The sequence below is a fragment of the Drosophila suzukii genome, assembly GCF_043229965.1.
Source record: "Drosophila suzukii chromosome 2 unlocalized genomic scaffold, CBGP_Dsuzu_IsoJpt1.0 scf_2c, whole genome shotgun sequence".
NCBI classification, from domain to species: domain Eukaryota; kingdom Metazoa; phylum Arthropoda; class Insecta; order Diptera; family Drosophilidae; genus Drosophila; species Drosophila suzukii.
The window spans coordinates 39,378,870-39,400,314 of NW_027255896.1; the positions used below are offsets into that span (position 1 = coordinate 39,378,870).

Consider the following 21,445-nt stretch of genomic DNA (forward strand, 5'->3'; position numbering starts at 1 on the left):
CATTTCAGTTAAAATTTTTATTCTAGCATCAAAACTGTAGGAGCCACAGTTTTGGGCGGTTTGTGGGCGTAAGAGTGGGCACTCTGCTGAAACAAACTTGCGCTGCGTAAGAAGCTCAGGAATCTGCACGCCAAATCTCAATAGCCTAGCTCCCATAGTTTCCGAGATCTCAGCGTCCATCCGGACGGACAGACAGACGGACAGACGGACATGGCTCTGTCCAGGGCTTTCCAGCTGAGAGCATAGTAACCTTCAATCACAATCATTATAATCTAGAGTAAAACGAAGAGGAATTCAAAAACAAACCTTTATTTTGTTAGGCGAACCTCTCTCTCTCTCCGTCCATTTTTCACTAAGGTATTTACTGACACACTCTCTGGTCGGGCACAAGTCGAAGTGAGAACTTGCCAATCACTTTCTCCGGAATGACGGTCTTTGCCCCTGGCTCATAAAATGCACCTTTGATTCCATGGATAGACAGGCTGGGATAACGCCACCTGGCTTGAAGCAGCCTTGTTTTGTCGCCATTATGCGGCAGCTGTTCAACACCAATGTCTTTCCTAAAGAGATTACATCTATTCATATATTTGATGCGTCGATAGGAAGATAAGATTAACTAACATGTACTCAGAAACTTGAAAGTCAATGTTCTCGTATATTGCCTGCTCGTTCTTTAGTTCGGGTGCAACCTGTATCAATTCGAGAACAATTAAACTTTAAAAGTAAGCTTTTGGTTTTTTTATACAAAAAATTCTAACATCACGATCCACTCCAGGGACCAGGATTTTTGAATCCTTGTATATATATCCTTGACATATATCCGGCATAGCTTCGTGGACGGTTCCCCCAAATACTCCACTGTGCAAAACCAGTGCACGGAGCCCATATGTTAGGCAAGGGCGCTTCTTCCCTAGCCTTCCCATGGGCAAGGAAATCCTTTTTGCGTTCCATTAACAAGACGTCCAGGCCTTCGATGCCACTCTTTTCCATCCCTTCAAAAACAAACTTCACGTTTAGTGGCAGCGGAATATTATGCTTTATGTAAGCCTCAGTAGCATGGACCCAGCACAGCACAGGTCCCTTGTCATCGGACGCCGCGCATCCTAACAACTTTCCATCTACCTCTGTAAGCTCATTCCATTCATGTTCCTTCAGAGCAGGCTTCACATGAAAATTGCCGTATACCAACACTGTCTTCTTGGAGGCGTCCTTCCCCAGAGTTCCGAGCAGGACCTTTGGCAGATGGATTATCGGCAAGATTTGTTGGCCCACATCCACCAGTTCTATTTCAGAGCTCAGGGTCCTGAGACGATATGCAGCCCATTCTACCACGCGATCAATCTCTCCTCGGTTTTTTGGCCAAGCTGAAACGGACTGAATTCCCAAAACGGTTTTAAGGGCGTCGATGTAAGCTCTTTTTTTCCGTCCACAAAGCTGAAAAGCGACTTCGGTTTATTACCATTATGTAATAAGCTGACAGAAATGATGATATCTGTTCTAAACTAAAACAATTTTCGACTCAGCTCACGTGTTAGTTAATGGTGCTTGAGGCCATTATATTCGTGGATAGAATGGACGATTGTTTGGCATAAACTAAACCAAGGATATTTTAGTCGCAAAACTTGAAATATTGAAAAGGAAAAGGAGGAAAAGCATGGGACCCACATCCTACCAATTTCATGTCAATGGGACTACAACCACATTACCCACAAATTAGTTATATTCAAGAAATTGTTTTTTTTGGGAACACATTTTTTTAAATTAGCTTTTAAGAGTTATTGCCAACATGCCATTACAAAAAACAGTCAAAAACACATTCCAAAAGTTTAAAATAAAATCATTTAAGATGGTACTGTATGTAAAATGTATAACTGTAAGCATTTAATACGATGATTCAAGAGGCAAATATTGAGAGAATGGGCCAAAGAGCAACCTAAATAAAGTTTTAAATATTATTATTATAAGATAAAAATCGACAATAATATTTTATTTTATTTTAGCTATGAGGTATAGTTATTAGTCATTAGTTTATTACCATTATTTTGCCACCTTTACAAGAACAATTAATGGCATATTTAATTATAATTAATTATTTTTTGACCGTACCACAACTTTTCCAACCAAATATTTTTCGTAGCAACATTTATTGTTTTGTTAATGGACGATAAATGTATAGTAACATAGAAAAACTGCTGTCTTAGTAGGAAGAGAGGTTAAAAAATTAAATATTCCGATGGCGGAACGCTATAGTCGAATATCTCGACTATCAGATATTCGTTACTCAACTCTTAAATTGAAAACTGATATTATTGGAGTACGCTTTGAAAATTCTCAAAAAATTGCATTAGGCACACGGGTTTCGCCATACGAGAGTTAGCCAGCGCTGTTACGTGTACAAACTTTCGGTCCTTTTACTACCTTTTTGTACTTTTCAGCACTGGATAAATGATCTTTCGCCTCTTTCTTATTCACTTATGTGAATGCACTCCAGGTCAGAATGGAGAGAGGGGTAACGCAAAAAGCGAGAAGCCACCATCAGCGTCCCTTCCATTGTTTTTCAGCTTTAAAGCTTTATAGCTTACATTAACATAATCGGAATTAGATTACTAAAATTGGTATTGCATTTATTGGAGAGAAAGGGGTGGAGACAAAAAGGACAAGTTGCTAAAATTGTTAATTAGTCAATAGAATAAGTTTGCCGCTCTGTTCACTCTTAGCGCCGGCAGCGCTCTTCACTTTGCATCACAAGTCGGCCTGAAACTATTTACACACATATGCATAAATACATTTGTTATTAACAAACAATGGCTCTGACGTCATTGCTTTTCTTCTTGGGTGGTTTGTGGGCGTTAGAGTGGGTGTCGAAAACTTTTTTCAACTCAATCGATAGGTATTGGCGAGACCAGTTTCAGTTAAATTTGTTTTTAAACTGTAGGAGACACAGTTTTGGGTGGTTTGTGAGCGTGGTACATTGCCAAAATAAACTTGCGCTGAGTAATAATCTTCAAAATCTGCACGCCTAATCCCAACTGTCTAGCCCTGTAGTTTCCGAGATCACAGCGTTCATACGGACAGACAGACAGAGGGATAGGGTAGATCGACTCAGCTAGTGTTCCTGATCAAGATATACATACTTTATGGGCTCGGAAACGCTTAATTCTACCTGTTACATGCTTTCCGACGATATACCCCTTTGCTTTACGAGTAACGGGGATAAAAATAACAAGAAAGGTAGCTAACTTCGGTTAGCAAAACTTCTGACTGAAATTACAATACCCTCTGCAGGGTATAAAAATAAAAACACTTACTATTCTATATAATTATATTAAACAAACTTTTTTCTGTTTAGAAAAAACAGATAAAACTGAGAAAAGAAACAAACGTATTTCGTTCTGAAAATATTTTCAATTTGACGGGAAATTGATGTTATTTGTCGAACCGATTGAAAGCATCGACTGATCTTTGCGAGCTGTGAAACTTTTCATCTGAACTTATCCGAACTTTCCAAAAATATCCTACAACAAATGCATGTATAAATTACGTAACCCCTAATACATAACACCTAAATCCTCCTTCTCTGGTTAACAAATAAGCTTTGATCATTTACGACAAGCTAACGCATAAAAGAGTTAGCTTAGTCAAAATTGGTTGGCAGACTTACTAGGAAATTATCGGAGCCACAACTCCTTATGGATCACTGAAATGTTAATGAATTGTATGAACATTTTTCAAGAAAAAGTATATTTAAAGATAATATTTATAAAAATAAGTGCACCGTTGTGATGTTTCGTCGTTTTAAGGAGGTATATAGATTGTCTGCTTGTTTACAATTTTCCCGCTTCGTGCAGATAAGCGCCAAGCAGTTTTGTCTAAAATAACACAAATTATCTAATTGAATCGTGATGTTCTTCGATTCTAACTTACGGCTTCAAGGTAGTTGTAGACATCGATTTTTTCATTTTGAGAGTGGGCGCCGTCGTCACATGCTCCCACTGGCACAAGGATGACATTTTTGCCGGTGGCTTCCTGCAATGTCAATGTTACTGGTATGGATCCCCCCTCACGGGTCATGTCGGGTTCTACATTGAAAACATGCCTTATGCCCCGTTTCGCAGCCTGATAATGGGGATGGTTTGGGTCCTCTGTCCAGGGCTTTCCAGCTGAGAGCATAGTAACCTTCAATCATAATCATTATAATCTAGAGTAAAACGAAGAGGAATTCAAAAACAAACCTTTATTTTGTTAGGCGAACCTCTCTCTGTCCATTTTGCTCTAAGGTATTTACTGACACACTCCTGGTCGGGCAGAAGTCGAAGTGAGAACTTGCCAATCACTTCCTTCGGAATGACGGTCTTTGCCCCTGGCTCATAAAACGCACCTTCGATTCCATGGAATTCCACCTGGCTTGAAGCAGCCTGGTTTTGTCGCCATTATGCGGCAGCTGGTCAACACCAATGTCTTTCCTAAAGAGATTACAGCTATTCATATATTAAATGCGTCGATAGGAAGATAAGATTAACTAACATGTACTCAGAAACTTGAAAGTCAATGTTCTCGTATATTGCCTGCTCGTTCTTTAGTTCCGGTGCAACCTGTATCAATTCGAGAACAGTTAAACTTTAAAAGTAAGCTTTTGGTTTTTTTATACAAAATACTAACATCACGATCTACTCCAGGGACCAGGATCCTTGGATTTGGATCCTTGTCGACAAGAACGCTGAGCAAGTGACATTCATTCGGCATAGCTTCGTGGACGGTTCCCCCAAATACTCCACTGTGCCTCAATAGCATGGACCCAGCAGAGCACAGGTCCCTTGTCATTGGACGCCCCGCATCCTAACAACTTTCCATCTACCTCTGTAAGCTCAAAGGGATTGGTGTTCCATACATCTTCCTTCAGAGCAGGCTTCACATGCAAATGGCCGTATATCAACACGGTCTTCTTGGAGGCGTCCTTCCCCAGAGTTCCGAGCAGGACCTTTTTCAGAGGGATTCTCTGACCACTCGGCAAGATTTGTTGGCTAACATCCGCCAGTTCTATTTCAGAGCTCAGGGTCCTGAGCCGATATGCAGTCCATTCTACCACGCGATCAATCTCTTCTCGGTTTTTTGGCCAAGCTGAAACGGACTGAATTCCCACAACGGTTTTAAGGGCGTCGATGTAAGCTCTTTTTTTCCGTCCACAAAGCTGAAAAGCGACTTCGGTTTATTACCATTATGTAATAAGCTTACAGAAATGATGATATCTGTTCTAAACTAAAACAATTTTCGACTCAGCTCACGTGTAAGTTAATGGTGCTTGAGGCCATTATATTCGTGGATAGAATGGACGATTGTTTGGCATAAACTAAACCAAGGATATTTTAGTCGCAAAACTTGAAACATTGATAAGGAAAAGCATGGGACCCACATCCTACCAATTTCATGTCAATGGGACTACAACCACATTACCCACAAATTAGTTATATTCAAGAAATTGTTTTTTTTGAGAACACATTTTTTTAAATTAGCTTTAAAGAGTTATTGCCATCATGCCATTACAAAAAACAGTCAAAAACACATTCCAAAAGTTTAAAATAAAATCATTTAAGATGGTACTGTATGTAAAATGTATAACTGTAAGCATTTAATACGATGATTCAAGAGGCAAATATTGAGAGAATGGGCCAAAGAGCAACCTAAATAAAGTTTTAAATGTTATTATTATAAGATCAAAATCAACAATAATATTTTATTTTATTTTAGCTATGAGGTACAGTTCTTAGTCATTAGTTTATTACCATTATTTCGCCACCTTTACAAGAACAATTAATGGCATATTTAATTATAATTAATTATTTTTTGACCGTACCACAACTTTTTCAACCAAATATTTTTCGTAGCAACATTTATTGTTTTGTTAATGGACGATAAATGTATAGTAACATACAAAAACTGCTGTCTTAGTAGGAAGAGGTTAAAAAATTGAATATTCCGATGGCGGAACGCTATAGTCGAATATCTCGACTATCAGATATTCGTTACTCAACTCTTAAATTGAAAACTGATAAAAGCTTAAGTAAAAATGTTAAGATGACCGCTTTAAAATTGGAGTACGCTTTGAAAATTCTCAAAAAATTGCATTAGGCACACGGGTTTCGCCATACGAGAGTTAGCCGTAGACTAATGGGAAAACATAAAGACTTACAGCGCTGTTACGTGTACAAACTTTCGGTCCTTTTACTACCTTTTTGTACTTTTCAGCACTGGATAAATGATCTTTCGCCTCTTTCTTATTCACTTATGTGAATGCACTGCAGGTCAGAATGGAGAGAGGGGTAACGCAAAAAGCGAGAAGCCACCATCCGCGTCCCTTCCATTGTTTTTCAGCTTTAAAGCCTTATAGCTTACATTAACATAATCGGAATTAGATTACTAAAATTGGTATTGCATTTATTGGAGAGAAAGGGGTGGAGAAAAAAAGGACAAGTTGCTAAAATTGTTAATTAGTCAATAGAATAAGTTTGCCGCTCTGTTCACTCTTAGCGCCGGCAGCGCTCTTCACTTTGCATCACAAGTCGGCCTGAAACTATTTACACACACATGCATAAATACATTTGTTATTAACAAACAATGGCTCTGACGTCATTGCTTTTCTTCTTGGGTGGTTTGTGGGCGTTAGAGTGGGTGTCGAAAACTTTTTTCAACTCAATCGATAGGTATTGGCGAGACCAGTTTCAGTTAAATTTGTTTTTAAACTGTAGGAGACACAGTTTTGGGTGGTTTGTGAGCGTGGTTCATTGCCAAAATAAACTTGCGCTGCGTAATAATCTTCAGAATCTGCACGCCTAATCCCAACTGTCTAGCCCTGTAGTTTCCGAGATCACAGCGTTCATACGGACAGACAGACAGAGGGATAGGGTAGATCGACTCAGCTAGTGTTCCTGATCAAGATATACATACTTTATGGGCTCGGAAACGCTTAATTCTACCTGTTACATGCTTTCCGACGATATACCCCTTTGCTTTACGAGTAACGGGGATAAAAATAACAAGAAAGGTAGCTAACTTCGGTTAGCAAAACTTCTGACTGAAATTGCAATACCCTCTGCAGGGTATAAAAATAAAAACACTTACTATTCTATATTATTATATTAAACAAACTTTTTTCTGTTTAGAAAAAACAGATAAAACTGAGAACAGAAACAAACGTATTTCGTTCTGAAAATATTTCCAATTTGACAGGAAATTGATGTTATTTGTCGAACCGATTGAAAGCATCGACTGATCTTTGCGAGCTGTGAAACTTTTCATCTGAACTTATCCGAACTTTCCAAAAATATCCTACAACAAATGCATGTATAAATTACGTAACCCCTAATATATAACACCTAAATCCTCCTTCTCTGGTTAACAAATAAGCTTTGATCATTTACGACAAGCTAACGCATAAAAGAGTGCGTCAAAATTGGTTGGCAGACTACTAGGAAATTATCGGAGCCACAACTCCTTATGGATCACTGAAATGTTAATGAATTGTATGAACATTTTTCAAGAAAAAGTATATTTAAAGATAATATTTATAAAAATAAGTGCACCGTTGTGATGTTTCGTCGTTTTAAGGAGGTATATAGATTGTCTGCTTGTTTACAATTTTCCCGCTTCGTGCAGATAAGCGCCAAGCAGTTTAGTCTAAAATAACACAAATTATCTAATTGAATCGTGATGTTCTTCGATTCTAACTTACGCCTTCAAGGTAGTTGTAGACATCGATTTTTTCATTTTGAGAGTGGGCGCCGTCGTCACATGCTCCCACTGGCACAAGGATGACATTTTTGCCGGTGGCTTCCTGCAATGTCAATGTTACTGGTATGGATCCCCCCTCACGGGTCATGTCGGGTTCTACATTGAAAACATGCCTTATGCCCCGTTTCGCAGCCTGATAATGGGGATGGTTTGGGTCCTCTGTCCAGGGCTTTCCAGCTGAGAGCATATTAACCTTCAATCACAATCATTATAATCTAGAGTAAAACGAAGAGGAATTCAAAAACAAACCTTTATTTTGTTAGGCGAACCTCTCTCTGTCCATTTTGCTCTAAGGTATTTACTGACACACTCCTGGTCGGGCACAAGTCGAAGTGAGAACTTGCCAATCACTTCCTTCGGAATGACGGTCTTTGCCCCTGGCTCATAAAACGCACCTTCGATTCCATGGAATTCCACCTGGCTTGAAGCAGCCTGGTTTTGTCGCCATTATGCGGCAGCTGGTCAACACCAATGTCTTTCCTAAAGAGATTACAGATATTCATATATTAAATGCGTCGATAGGAAGATAAGATTAACTAACATGTACTCAGAAACTTGAAAGTCAATGTTCTCGTATATTGCCTGCTCGTTCTTTAGTTCGGGTGCAACCTGTATCAATTCGAGAACAGTTAAACTTTAAAAGTAAGCTTTTGGTTTTTTTATACAAAATACTAACATCACGATCTACTCCAGGGACCAGGATCCTTGGATTTGGATCCTTGTCGACAAGAACGCTGAGCAAGTGACATTCATTCGGCATAGCTTCGTGGACGGTTCCCCCAAATACTCCACTGTGCCTCAATAGCATGGACCCAGCAGAGCACAGGTCCCTTGTCATTGGACGCCCCGCATCCTAACAACTTTCCATCTACCTCTGTAAGCTCAAAGGGATTGGTGTTCCATACATCTTCCTTCAGAGCAGGCTTCACATGCAAATGGCCGTATATCAACACGGTCTTCTTGGAGGCGTCCTTCCCCAGAGTTCCGAGCAGGACCTTTGGCAGAGGGATTCTCTGACCACTCGGCAAGATTTGTTGGCCCACATCCGCCAGTTCTATTTCAGAGCTCAGGGTCCTGAGCCGATATGCAGTCCATTCTACCACGCGATCACTCTCTCCTCGGTTTTTTGGCCAAGCTGAAACGGACTGAATTCCCAAAACGGTTTTAAGGGCGTCGATGTAAGCTCTTTTTTTCCGTCCACAAAGCTGAAAAGCGACTTCGGTTTATTACCATTATGTAATAAGCTGACAGAAATGATGATATCTGTTCTAAACTAAAACAATTTTCGACTCAGCTCACGTGTTAGTTAATGGTGCTTGAGGCCATTATATTCGTGGATAGAATGGACGATTTTAGTCGCAAAACTTGAAACATTGATAAGGAAAAGCATGGGACCCACATCCTACCAATTTCATGTCAATGGGACTACAACCACATCACCCACAAATTAGTTATATTCAAGAAATTGTTTTTTTTGGGAACACATTTTTTTAAATTAGCTTTAAAGAGTTATTGCCAACATGCCATTACAAAAAACAGTCAAAAACACATTCCAAAAGTTTAAAATAAAATCATTTAAGATGGTACTGTATGTAAAATGTATAACTGTAAGCATTTAATACGATGATTCAAGAGGCAAATATTGAGAGAATGGGCCAAAGAGCAACCTAAATAAAGTTTTAAATATTATTATTATAAGATCAAAATCAACAATAATATTTTATTTTATTTTAGCTATGAGGTACAGTTCTTAATCATTAGTTTATTACCATTATTTCGCCACCTTTACAAGAACAATTAATGGCATATTTAATTATAATTAATTATTTTTTGACCGTACCACAAATTTTTCAGCCAAATATTTTTCGAAGCAACAGTTTTTGTTTTGTTAATGGACAATAAATGTATGTACATACAAAAAATGCTGTCTTAGTAGGAAGAGAGGTTAAAAAATTAAACATTTCGATGGCGGAACGATAAATGTAAAGAAAACACGAGAGAACGCTATAGTCGAATATCTCGACTACCAGGTATTCGTTACTCAACTCTTAAATTGAAAACTGATAAAAGCTTAAGTAAAAATGTTAAGATGACCGCTTTAAAATTGGAGTACGCTTTGAAAATTCTCAAAAAATTGCATTAGGCACACGGGTTTCGCCATACGAGAGTTAGCCGTAGACTAATGGGAAAACATAAAGACTTACAGCGCTGTTACGTGTACAAACTTTCGGTCCTTTTACTACCTTTTTGTACTTTTCAGCACTGGATAAATGATCTTTCGCCTCTTTCTTATTCACTTATGTGAATGCACTGCAGGTCAGAATGGAGAGAGGGGTAACGCAAAAAGCGAGAAGCCACCATCCGCGTCCCTTCCATTGTTTTTCAGCTTTAAAGCCTTATAGCTTACATTAACATACTCGGAATTAGATTACTAAAATTGGTATTGCATTTATTGGAGAGAAAGGGGTGGAGAAAAAAAGGACAAGTTGCTAAAATTGTTAATTAGTCAATCGAATAAGTTTGCCGCTCTGTTCTCTCTTAGCACCGGCAGCGCTCTTCGCTTGCCTCACAAGTCGGCCTGCCACTATTTACACACACATGAATAAATACATTTTTTAATAACAAACAATGGCTCTGACGTCATTGCTTTTCTTCTTGGGTGGTTTCTGGGCGTTAGAGTGGGCGTCGAAAACTTTTTTCAACTCAATCGATAGTTATTGGCGAGACCAATACGTTTCAGTTAAATTTGTTTTTAAACTGTATGAGCCACCGTTTTGGGTGGTTTGTGAGCGTGGTACATTGCCAAAATAAACTTGCGCTGCGTAATAATCTTCAGAATCTGCACGCCTAATCCCAACTGTCTAGCCTTTGTAGTTTCCGAGATCACAGCGTTCATACGGACAGACAGACATAGGGATAGGGTAGATCGACTCAGCTAGTGTTTCTGATCAAGAATATACATACTTTATGGGCTCGGAAACGCTTAATTCTACCTGTTACATGCTTTCCGACGATATACCCCTTTGCTTTACTGAAATTACAATACCCTCTGCAGGGTATAAAAAGAAAAACACTTGTTATTCTATATTATTATACTAAACAAACTGTTTTGTGTTTAGAAAAGACAGATAAAACTGAGAACAGATATAAACGTACTTCGTTCTGAAAATATTTCGAATTTGAAGGGAAATTGATGTTATTTGTCGAACCGATTGAAAGTATCGACTGTTATTTGCGAGCTGTAGAACTTTTCATCTGAACTTTCCAAAATTATCCTACAACAAATGCATGTATAAATTACGTAACCCCTAATATATAACCCCTAAATCCTCCTTCTCTGGCTAACAAATATGCTTTGATCATTTACGACAAGCTAACGCATAAAAGAGTGCGTCAAAATTGGTTGGCAGACTTACTAGGAAATTTTCGGAACCACAACTCCTTATGGATCACTGAGTTGTTAATGAATTGTATAAACATTTTTCAAGATAAAGTGTATTTAAAGATAATATTTATAAAAATAAGTGCACCGTTGTGATGTTTCATCGTTTTAAGGCGGTATATAGATTGTCTGCTTGTTTACAATTTTCCCACTTCGTGCAGATAAGCGCCAAGCAGTTTAGTCTAAAATAATACAAATTATCTAGTTGAATCGTGATATTCTTCGATTCTAACTTACGCCTTCAAGGTAGTTATAGACATCGATTTTTTCATTTTGAGAGTGGGCGCCGTCGTCACATGCTCCCACTGGCACAAGGATGACATTTTTGCCGGTGGCTTCCTGCAATGTCAATGTTACTGGTATGGATCCCCCCTCACGAGTCATGTCGGGTTCTACATTGAAAACATGCCTTATGGCCCGTTTCGCTGCCTCATAATGGGGATGGTTTGGGTCCTCTGTCCACGGCTTTCCAGCTGAGAGCATAGTAACCTTCAATCACAGTCATTATAATCTAAAGTAAAGCGATGAGTAATTCAAAAACAAACCTTCATTTTGTTAGGCGAACCTCTCTCTGTCCATTTATCACTAAGGTATTTACTGACACACTCTTCAATGTGCTTTGGGTCCTGGTCGGGCACAAGTCGAAGTGAGAACTTGCCAATCACTTTCTTCGGAATGACGGTCTTTGCCCCTGGCTCATAAAATGCACCTTCGATTCCATGGATAGACAGGCTGGGATAACGCCACCTGGCTTGAAGCAGCCTGGTTTTGTCGCCATTATGCGGCAGCTGGTCAACACCAATGTCTTTCCTAAAGAGATTACAGCTATTCATATATTAAATGTGTCGATAGGAAGATAAGATTAACTAACATGTACTCAGAAACTTGAAAGTCAATGTTCTCGTATATTGCCTGCTCGTTCTTTAGTTCGGGTGCAACCTGTATCAATTCGAGAACAATTAAACTTTAAAAGTAAGCTTTTGGTTTTTTTATACAAAATACTAACATCACGATCCACTCCAGGGACCAGGATTTTTGTGTCCTTGTCGACAAGAACGCTGAGCAAGTGACATAGATCCGGCATTGCTTCGTGGACGGTTCCCCCAAAAACTCCACTGTGCAAATCTTTGTTTGAGCATTCCACCTCCACTTGGAAGTATGCCAGTCCACGGAGCCCATATGTTAGGCAAGGGCGCTTCTTTCCTAGCCAGTAGTTGTCGGAAATGCAGACATAATCAACATCGGCAAGGAAATCGTTTTTGCGTTCCACTAACAAGTCGTCAAGGCCTTCGCTGCCGCTCTCTTCCATCCCTTCAAAAACAAACTTCACGTTTAGTGGCAGTGGAATATTAAGCTTTATGTAAGCCTCAATAGCATGGATCCAGCACAGCACAGGTCCCTTGTCATCGGACGCCCCGCGTCCGAACAACTTTCCATCTACCTCTGTCAGCTCAAAGGGATTGGTGTTCCATCCATCTTCCTTCAAAGCAGGCTGCACATCCAAATGGCCGTATACCAACACTGTCTTCTTGGAGGCGTCCTTGCCCAGAGTTCCCAGCAGGACCTTTGGCAGAGAGATTATCTGGCCACTCGGCAAGGTTTGTTGACCCACATCGGCCAGTTCTATTTCAGAGCCGAGGGTCCTAAGCCGATCTGCAGTCCATTCTACCATGCGATCAATCTCTCCTCGTTTTTCTGGCCAAGCTGAAACGGACTGAATTCCCACAACGGTTTTAAGTGCGTCGATGTAATCTCCTCTTTTTGCGTCCACAAAGCTGAAAAGCGACCGCGGTTTATTACCATTATGATTTAGCTGACAAAAATGATGTTATCTGTTCTAAGCTAAAACAATTTACGACTCAGCTCATTTGTTAGGTAACGGTGTTTGCTTTTAAAAGGGTTATTTAAAATGTGTAATTTTAAGCACGGTGATTCAAAAGGCAAATATTAGCAACCTAAATATTTTTGTATATGAGCATTTCCACGGGTCGCGAACGTACGTTCGTACGCACTTAGTGCAAATAAAAAAAATATACGTTTTCTGAAACTTTTATTTGTTTTCTATAGCATTCTGTTAGCTCTTTGCTTAGTGTAAATAATGGGGTTTATTGAGCTATCATTTTCATAATATCGGCAATAAACATGCGTCCGACTTGGGCTTAATCTAGTAAAATGCAAAAATCTGCGAATTGGGACGGAATATTCTAAACCAATAACTTTACTTTTTAAATGGATTCATGTAGGTTTTTATCGATTCTGTTCCCAAGGAAATATCTGCATTTGTTTTTTTATTGAATTAAGTACCGGTAGCGAACTTACGGGTCGCGAACGTACGATTTTCTATGTTGTTTTATCAACAGTAAATTGAACATTTTTTGGCACTCTCTGGATTTTTATCTTTTTATTAGAACGCAATTTTATTTGAGTTAAGGTAAAATCTAAGTATAAATCTTCTCGTAATCCATCTGCTCTATTCGGCGGCTAGCAAGCTTCTGTCCTCATCGTTCTCTCCAGTCCCAGGCAATTCTCCCTTGCTGACGTTGGATCCGTCGCCGTCGGCGTCGTAGTTCTGCAGCCATTGCAGTTCATGAGCTTCGAAATATTTTACATGCATATAGAGGCGTCATTTCCTTTATTTAACTTTTAGGACACTAACCACCATGTACATTAGCGCGGTGCACATTTGTATGGAAATTTTTAAGGTCCTACTCTCACCCGCCTATGAGGTGCGCTTTGAGGAATTTAATGTATATTAAAATAAATTTTTTGAAAAAAACGCGTTTTAGGGTCTGCGAATTGGTTTCAAAGTTTATAACTCATACGCACTGTTGCCCTTGATCAAATATATTATTTTCATATGGGTGGCCTTGACTTGGTTTCATTTCTCAAATTCGTTTGCCACCTTTCCGAAAGACTTTGAAAGCTTTAAAAATTGAAAAAGGCCAGAATTTACAAGTCAGATTTAAGAAAATATTGCATAAAAAGTCATTTAAAACATTTCGCAAATAATTTTATTTATTTTTGAAAGAACCGTTTCATAAATGGACCTTCTGTAAACACTTATATACCCAAATAAGGACAAAGAAGGCAATAATCAATTATATATATTAATTTATTATTTAAAAACAAATTAGCATAAGTAAATAATTTTAGGGTACTTAGATGAAGATGCCATGGCATGGTTGTTATTAAAGCGGTCATTTAAAATGATTCTAAAACGGCTTTCCGTGTTTCGGTGAAGCTCTCCTTTTTTTTAAACATTTTTTTAGGCTAAACAAATCTTTGTAAAGCCGCGTTATGGATTTAATAATATGATGGTGAGGCCGGACTGAAATTCCCCTTAGACTCCAAATGGTAACTAGCATTTGTGTTACATTTTTGTAACAATCTTTTTCCGGAAAATCTAGTAATATAGAGGACACTAGATAATACGGATCTCTTAGATGGTAAATCGTTGTGTCAAGTTCGGATCTTAGATGTCCAACCAAAAACATTTCGGAATTGACCATTTTTTACTAATATTGACTGAGTTTAGAATGTTGACAAAGTTGGGGGTGGGGAACCGATTTTTTCGAATAAAGTTCTGGCTGGAACACATGTCGTATGAGTAATTTTAAAAGCAAACTTTGAGGACGTTTCGCAAGGTCTAAACCTCAACAAATTTTATTTTTTATTACATTTTTTACAGACCTTAATCTATCATGTAAAATGTTTTTCATTTTTCCAGTTTTCATTTTTTGGACCACCCTAATGTACATATGCGTATTGTAATTTAAAAACATATTTTTATACCCGTTACTCGTAGAGTAAAAGGGTATACTAGATTCGTCGGAAAGTATGTAACAGACAGAAGGAAGCGTTTCCGACCCCAGAAAGTATATATATTCTTGATCAGGATCACTAGCCGAGTCGATCTAGCCATGTCCGTCTGTCCGTCTGACCGTCTGTCCGGATAAACGCTCGAAAACTCTCGAAAACTATGGGAGCTAGGCTATTGAGATTTGGCGTACAGTTTCCTGAGCTTCTTATGCAGCGCAAGTTTGTTTCAGCAGAGTGCCACGCCCACTCTAACGCCCACAAACCTGTGACACCCACAATTTTCATGCTAGATAAAAAATTTAAGCCGAAATGTATTAGTCTCGTCAATACCTATCGATTGATAAAAAAAAATTTGCCACGCCCTCTCTAACGCCCATTACGCTTAAATCTGTCAACAGTCGGTAGGTGGCGCATTTCAATCTCGCTTTGCTGCTTGCATATCTCCGTTTAGCTGAGTAACGGGTATCTGATAGTCGAGGTACTCGACTATAGCGTTCTTCCTTGTTAGTTCTAAAAAGTGAAGTTCGTGCCATGTGTTTTGAAAAAGTCAATATTTTCACAGGTAAGTAAAGTGTAGATAATTGAGTTCAATATGAACACTATAAAATAACACAGTACATATACATTGAACATAAAACATATTAAACAAATAAAATAATAATTATTTGGATGTAAATTGTACATACATCAGTGTTATTGGGCCAAAATAAATATATTGTATATTTGTAATATATATGCACATGTTTCAAAATATAAAATATTTAATTTGCTTTATATTTTTCAGAATTGCAAAAAATTAATGGGCACACCAAGGACTGAACTGCGTAAATGACAAAAGTACATAAATAAGAAGGAAGCAGCAAAGCCCCGTACAGAAGGGGAGTTACTCCAATTAAAAATTAGTTGCGTTCTTAAATATTGAAATAAAAAATAAATATGAAATTGAAACCCAGTTTTATGTATTCCTGGGGAAAACTTCCAGATAATTGGTTTTTGAAGCTTCTAGGTGCGTTCCTGGGTACATGTAACAGGTGCATTAAAAAAGAGTACACCCAGAAGGAGTTTAGTATGTTGCTTCCAGGTGCATTAAAAAAGTATGCACCCAGAATGTGCTTATGTTGTTACTTCCTGGTGCATTAAAAAAGAGTGCACTCAGAAGGTGTTTAGTATGTTGCTTCCAGGTGCATTAAAAAAGAGTGCACCCCGAATGTGTTTAGTTTGTTACTTCCAGGTGCATTCCAGATATATGCTTCCAGAAGCATTCAACGGGTGCATTCTTTTTTGTCCCGCACCCTTGTAAAAAGAATGGACACACTCATCACTTCCGGAACACCTTTTTGATGCCATTTCATAATGAAAGAACGCATGCTGGAATGCTGTCATTTACGACTGGGATGACGCAGACAGTAAACTCATCTCTGCGTCCCCACCCAATATAATCTATTCTACTTACGCAAATAACTGCTTGAGTTCATTCGGAAGCTCGGCCATAGTACTTCTAATTCTCTAATTGACCACTACAATCGATTTAAATCTGACTTGATATAGGCGCACCTCTATTATATACAACAATAATAGTGAAAAATGGGACCATGGCGGGACGGCTGAAATATACCAGTCCAAAGCGCAATGGTAACTTATATGCTCTTTCCATCACCAAACAGCTGGAATTCCCACAGATCACATTGAAAAATTTTAAATAATATGATATGATAATGGCCGCGCTCAGCAGAACAACATGATACCTGATCACTGAAGGAATTCCTACGATAGTTCTGCTGAGCGAACATGATTACTAATCATGATGCAAAAATTCTTGCATCATGATCAGTATACAGGACCGTTACAATGGTACGCTACCTTGTCGTGTTACATTACACATTGCTGCTGGCGTGGATCGATGAAGGAAATATCAATAAGAAATAACATAGTTATTATATGAACTATACAATGAACTACGCAAATGTTCAGGCCTTTTTTATTTTTACGCGTCCACGATTACCGATGGATTAGTAATCAGTTATGATGTTGTTCTGCTGAACGAGGCCAACGTATACCATACATTAAAAAGTGAATTTCTTGTATGGATTTATTCAATAATAAATATATTTTATTATTAAAAATTAAATTAAAAAAACGATACATCTTTACGTTGCTTTGTCTTTGAGATGTTTATTTTGGTCACAAAAAGTGCTTATCCCGCCTATAGTGCAGAGGTCAGCAGCTTCCCCTTAAGCGGGCATAGTGAATAGCTCTGCACTTTCTCTGCCGCCACACAGATATTTAATAAATATATCAGTATGCCCTTTAAGCCTAGTACTCAGATCGGATAAAACCCTATGCACACATCCGCTTAAAATTCGCTGTTGCAACTTTAAGCGCATTCCTGTTCACACAGAGAATAGGTTAAAGCCTAGTACTCAGATCGACGAAAACCGCGAGCTACCAATAGGAGTGAGCGAGAGGCAAATACGCGGCTAACGCTTTTTGTCGGATCTGTTTCTCAGCGCGGTACTCAGATGAGCTAATGAAATATCAGAAAAAATACCAGATTTCGCGAGTGAATTTTCGATGAACGCCGTTAGCCGCGACCAAAAGAATAAGAAATTTAATCTTTGGCGGTGTTCGTGCAAAGGCGATGTGGAAACTAAAAATTATAAAATGGAAGGAAAACCCCAAAATCGGAAGCAGGAGGTCAGTGCAGATGAAATAGGATGCCAAATCCAAGCTTATGCCCTTTATTGTGGAACTTCACCAAAAGGACGCAATTCTACAAAAGGGGCAAATTCGCAGAAAAGTTTAAGTGCTGGAGGAGATCCACTGAACAATCCAAGTGGGACTTCGATCTCTACATGGACATCCTGCCGGGCGCGTCCTCGCAAAGATAGTAAGATCTGGCCAAAAGAATATGGTTGCGTTGTACTAATATAAGTAACTTTTTAGCAGAAACACCAGTAATACGATCTCCGACGACCTCTCCATTAGGACTCGGGACACCAACGCCACCAGCTACTTGGCAGCTTAAGCGGAGCTGGAGGACCCGCTGGCTTCTATAGGGAGGAGGAAAATAGGACGCCCGCTAAGGAACAGTTGGAGAAGACATAGCCAGCCACTGCCAGGATGCTGGGCGACTTCCTGCACCATCAGCGGATCAACCCCGTTCTCCCACTTCCTCAAGGTCCAATATGCCCATTGGGACTCGGTGCTGGACTGCGGGGGCGCGGGAAAGATGGCGAAGCATCCGTGGGACGAGATGGAAGCCTTAAACTACTAATGTACATAAATAAAAACATTCATTGAACATTCCATTTGTTTTTATTTTAATTTCTTTGTGTACCAGCAGACTCCTCCTTAACTTTCTCCAGTTGATTTGTTTTCCGTTTGGCAACAAACCCAGCTGCTTGACAGTAAGACCATGCTACATGCATTGCGGGTGAACTTTGAAAACTTCGGTCACACTACAAAGAGTAAGATTTTTCGACTAGTGAAACTCTTAGCCGATCTGAGTACTAGGCTTAAGACAAGAGCTGATTGTCATAAACAAACCGAAACGTCAATTGCTCCGAAAATAAAATGTATTACAACGGAAAGCAAAACAATATTTCAGGAATTGCAAGTGGAATGCTTTTTTCGTCAAATGATTTCCCCATTGCTGTTGAAAAATTGGGGAAAGAAAATTTTCGGATGGGCATTTTTGCTTTTAATGCGTTGGTGAACTCCGAATAGTTTGTTTTTTGCACCATCAAGAATATAATGCACGAGTTTCGAATTAGGCCTTAGTAGACCATAAGTAATTAACAAACGGATTGTTTTATAGGATAAACCTAATTTGTATTTTCATTGTACTGGCAGATACCGGTTTGAATGAATGTTGGTGCTCCAGGCAGGTGTAACGATTCCCAAGTGTACGAGCAATCCGATATAAAGACACTCATTAATGGATCAAACATTTTTGAATCTAATGCCAAAAAAAATTGAGGGGATCATGGTGCCAACTAATATTTTGGGTGATTCGGTGTAATGAAGCCCTATCCATTCTCGGCTACTGCTCCACCATGAGAAAAGCAGTGTTTGAGAATGCCTTTGGTCATTTAAGGGCCCAATTTCGGAGTCTTTGAAATGGTCTTGAGCTTTCTCCGAGAAATGTAAACTAGTTTATAAAATGCGCTTGCGTTTTACGCCCTATAGAAGCCAGATCCAGTAGCTGGTGGTGGTGGAGTCCTGTGGTTGCCCAATGGAGAGCTCGTCGGACATCGTATTACCGGTGGTTCCGCTAAAAACTTCTTCTACTTCTATTAGTACAACGTTACCAAATCCTTTTGGCTAGAACTTACATTATTTGCCAGGGCACGCCCGGCAGGATGTCCATGTAGGGAGCGAGGTCCCACTCGGTATGTTCCTTCACACTGGGATTCTGTAGTGGATCTCCTCCAGCACTTCAACCACTCTGCAGATTTGCCCTGTCGTGGTATTGCCCTCTGTTCGGATTAGGCGTCCTTTTTCATCTGCATTGACATCCTGTAGGCGTTTTTGGAGTTTTCCTTCCATTTTTATACCCGTTACTCGTAGAGTAAAAGGGTATACTAGATTCGTCGAAAAGTATGTAACAGGCAGAAGGAAGCGTTTCCGACCCCATAAAGTATATATATTCTTGATCAGGATCACTAGCCGAGTCGATCTAGCCATGTCCGTCTGTCCGTCTGTCTGTCCGTCTGAGATCTCGGAAACTATGGGAGCTAGGCTATTGAGATTTGGCGTGCAGATTCCTGAGCTTCTTACGCAGCGCAAGTTTGTTTCAGTAGAGTGCCACGCCCACCCCAACGCCCAAAAACCGCCCAAAACTGTGGCTCCTACAGTTTTTATGCTGGAATAAAAATTATAACTGAAGTGTATTGTTCTCATCAATACCTATCGATTGACCCACACCTGTCACGCCCACAGTTTTCATGCCAGATAAAAAGTTTTAACTGAAATGTATTGGTCTCGTCAATACCTATCGATTGATCCAAAAAAAAGATTTGCAACGCCCACTCTAACGCCCATAACGCTTAAGTCTGTCTACCGCCGGTAGGTGGCGTATTTTAATCTCGCTTTGCTGCTTGCATATCTCCATTTCCCTTTGGTCCCTTTAGCTGAGTAACGGGTATGTGATAGTCGAGGTACTCGACTTTAGCGTTCTTCCTTGTTAATTATTAGTTTTCACACCGTTTGCATGAACACCGCCAAAATATAGATTTCTTATTCTTTGAGCAACGGTTAACGGCGTTAATCGGAACTCACTCGCTAAAGCTGGTATTTTTTTCGATATTTCCTGAGTACCGCGTTAAATAACAGACCCGACGAAAATCGGTCGCCGCGTATTTACCTCTCTCTCACTCCTATGGTTAGCTCGCGGTTTTCGTCGATGTGAGTACTAGGTTTTAATATCAAAATATAAGTAATTCTTTTTAAATCTTCATGAATGTGATCTATAAATTGCTTTAAGCGATACTCAAGCTACTTGTATATTGGTAAAACATTTGAAAATTGAGTTGATGGTTAAACACCTGTAAAAATTCTATTAACAAAACCAGAAAGAAAGCTATAGTCGGTTGCCTCGACAATCAAATGCCCGTTACTCAGCTAAAGAAATATCCCATTCGAAAATATCCGAAATAGTATTTTTAAGCCCGTTACTCGAAGAGTAAAATTGTATACTGATTCTTCGGAAAGTATGTAACAGTTAGAAGGAAGCGGTTCCGACATAAAGTATATATATTCTTGATCGGGATCCCTAGCCGAGTCGATCTAGCCAAGGCGTGCAGATTCCTGCGCAGCGCAAGTTTGTTTCGTCAGTGGCGCTTAAACCTGTGGCGCCCACAATTTTGATGCTCGTCATTACCTATTGATTGACCCAAAAATAGTTTGCTACGCCCTCTCAAACGCCCATAATGCCTAAATCTGTCTGCCGCCCACATATCCATATATTGTGATCGCGGGTAGGTGGCACATTACAATCGCCCTTTGCTGCTTGCAAATCTCTGTCTCCCTTTGGTCCCATTAGCTTAGTAACGGGTATCTGAAATTTTCTGAACACCATGGTAGTATTATGGTAGGTGGTGAATCTCTGTGGGAAGAGGGTATAAAATGCGTTGCTTTCGGCCAAACGGCTTTTATCATCGGCTAGGTCACGGCCACACAGCTACAGTTTTGGTTTTTTTTTTTCGTAACTTTCAATAAGTGCAGCTGCTGCACTGCAGTATGTGTTTTACTGTTTTCAATCTGCATGGAAACGGTTTGAATCTTGTTAGATAGAAATTTCATTTCGCTGGCTGCGTAAGGTATGTAATGATACTACTAAAATAGACAAAAGAGCATAAGTTCCGTTCGTTTAATTTGTATTTGTTGCAAACTCGAAAG

At 39.4% G+C, this 21,445-nt stretch overlaps 2 protein-coding genes and 2 pseudogenes across 4 annotated transcripts in view; 1 reads left to right on the plus strand and 3 right to left on the minus strand.

The window, feature by feature from the left end:
- Window positions 1–293: 293 nt before the first annotated feature.
- On the minus strand, window positions 294–4,966 carry LOC139354243 (cytosolic non-specific dipeptidase-like; annotated as a pseudogene).
- A 2,549-nt stretch (window positions 4,967–7,515) lies between these two features.
- LOC139354242 (cytosolic non-specific dipeptidase-like) lies at window positions 7,516–8,779 on the minus strand (annotated as a pseudogene).
- Window positions 8,780–11,264: 2,485 nt separating this feature from the next.
- LOC139354239 (cytosolic non-specific dipeptidase-like) lies at window positions 11,265–16,657 on the minus strand. Its single transcript, XM_070998478.1, has 6 exons — window positions 16,500–16,657; window positions 12,234–13,002; window positions 12,099–12,166; window positions 11,773–12,037; window positions 11,465–11,716; window positions 11,265–11,409 (listed from the first exon to the last, which is right to left on the minus strand). The coding sequence occupies exons 1-6, from the start codon at window positions 16,535–16,537 to the stop codon at window positions 11,365–11,367; spliced, it is 1,437 nt and encodes a 478-aa protein (XP_070854579.1). The 5' UTR covers window positions 16,538–16,657; the 3' UTR covers window positions 11,265–11,364.
- A 4,550-nt stretch (window positions 16,658–21,207) lies between these two features.
- The window catches only part of vlc (disks large-associated protein 2), a 28,140-nt gene continuing 27,902 nt past the window's right edge, over window positions 21,208–21,445 (plus strand). For 2 of the 3 annotated variants that reach the window (XM_070998698.1, XM_070998700.1), the window contains exon 1: window positions 21,208–21,366. The gene's annotated coding sequence lies outside the window, so the exon portion shown is untranslated. The remainder of the gene's footprint in view (window positions 21,367–21,445) is intronic. The other variant, XM_070998699.1, reaches the window with a different exon arrangement.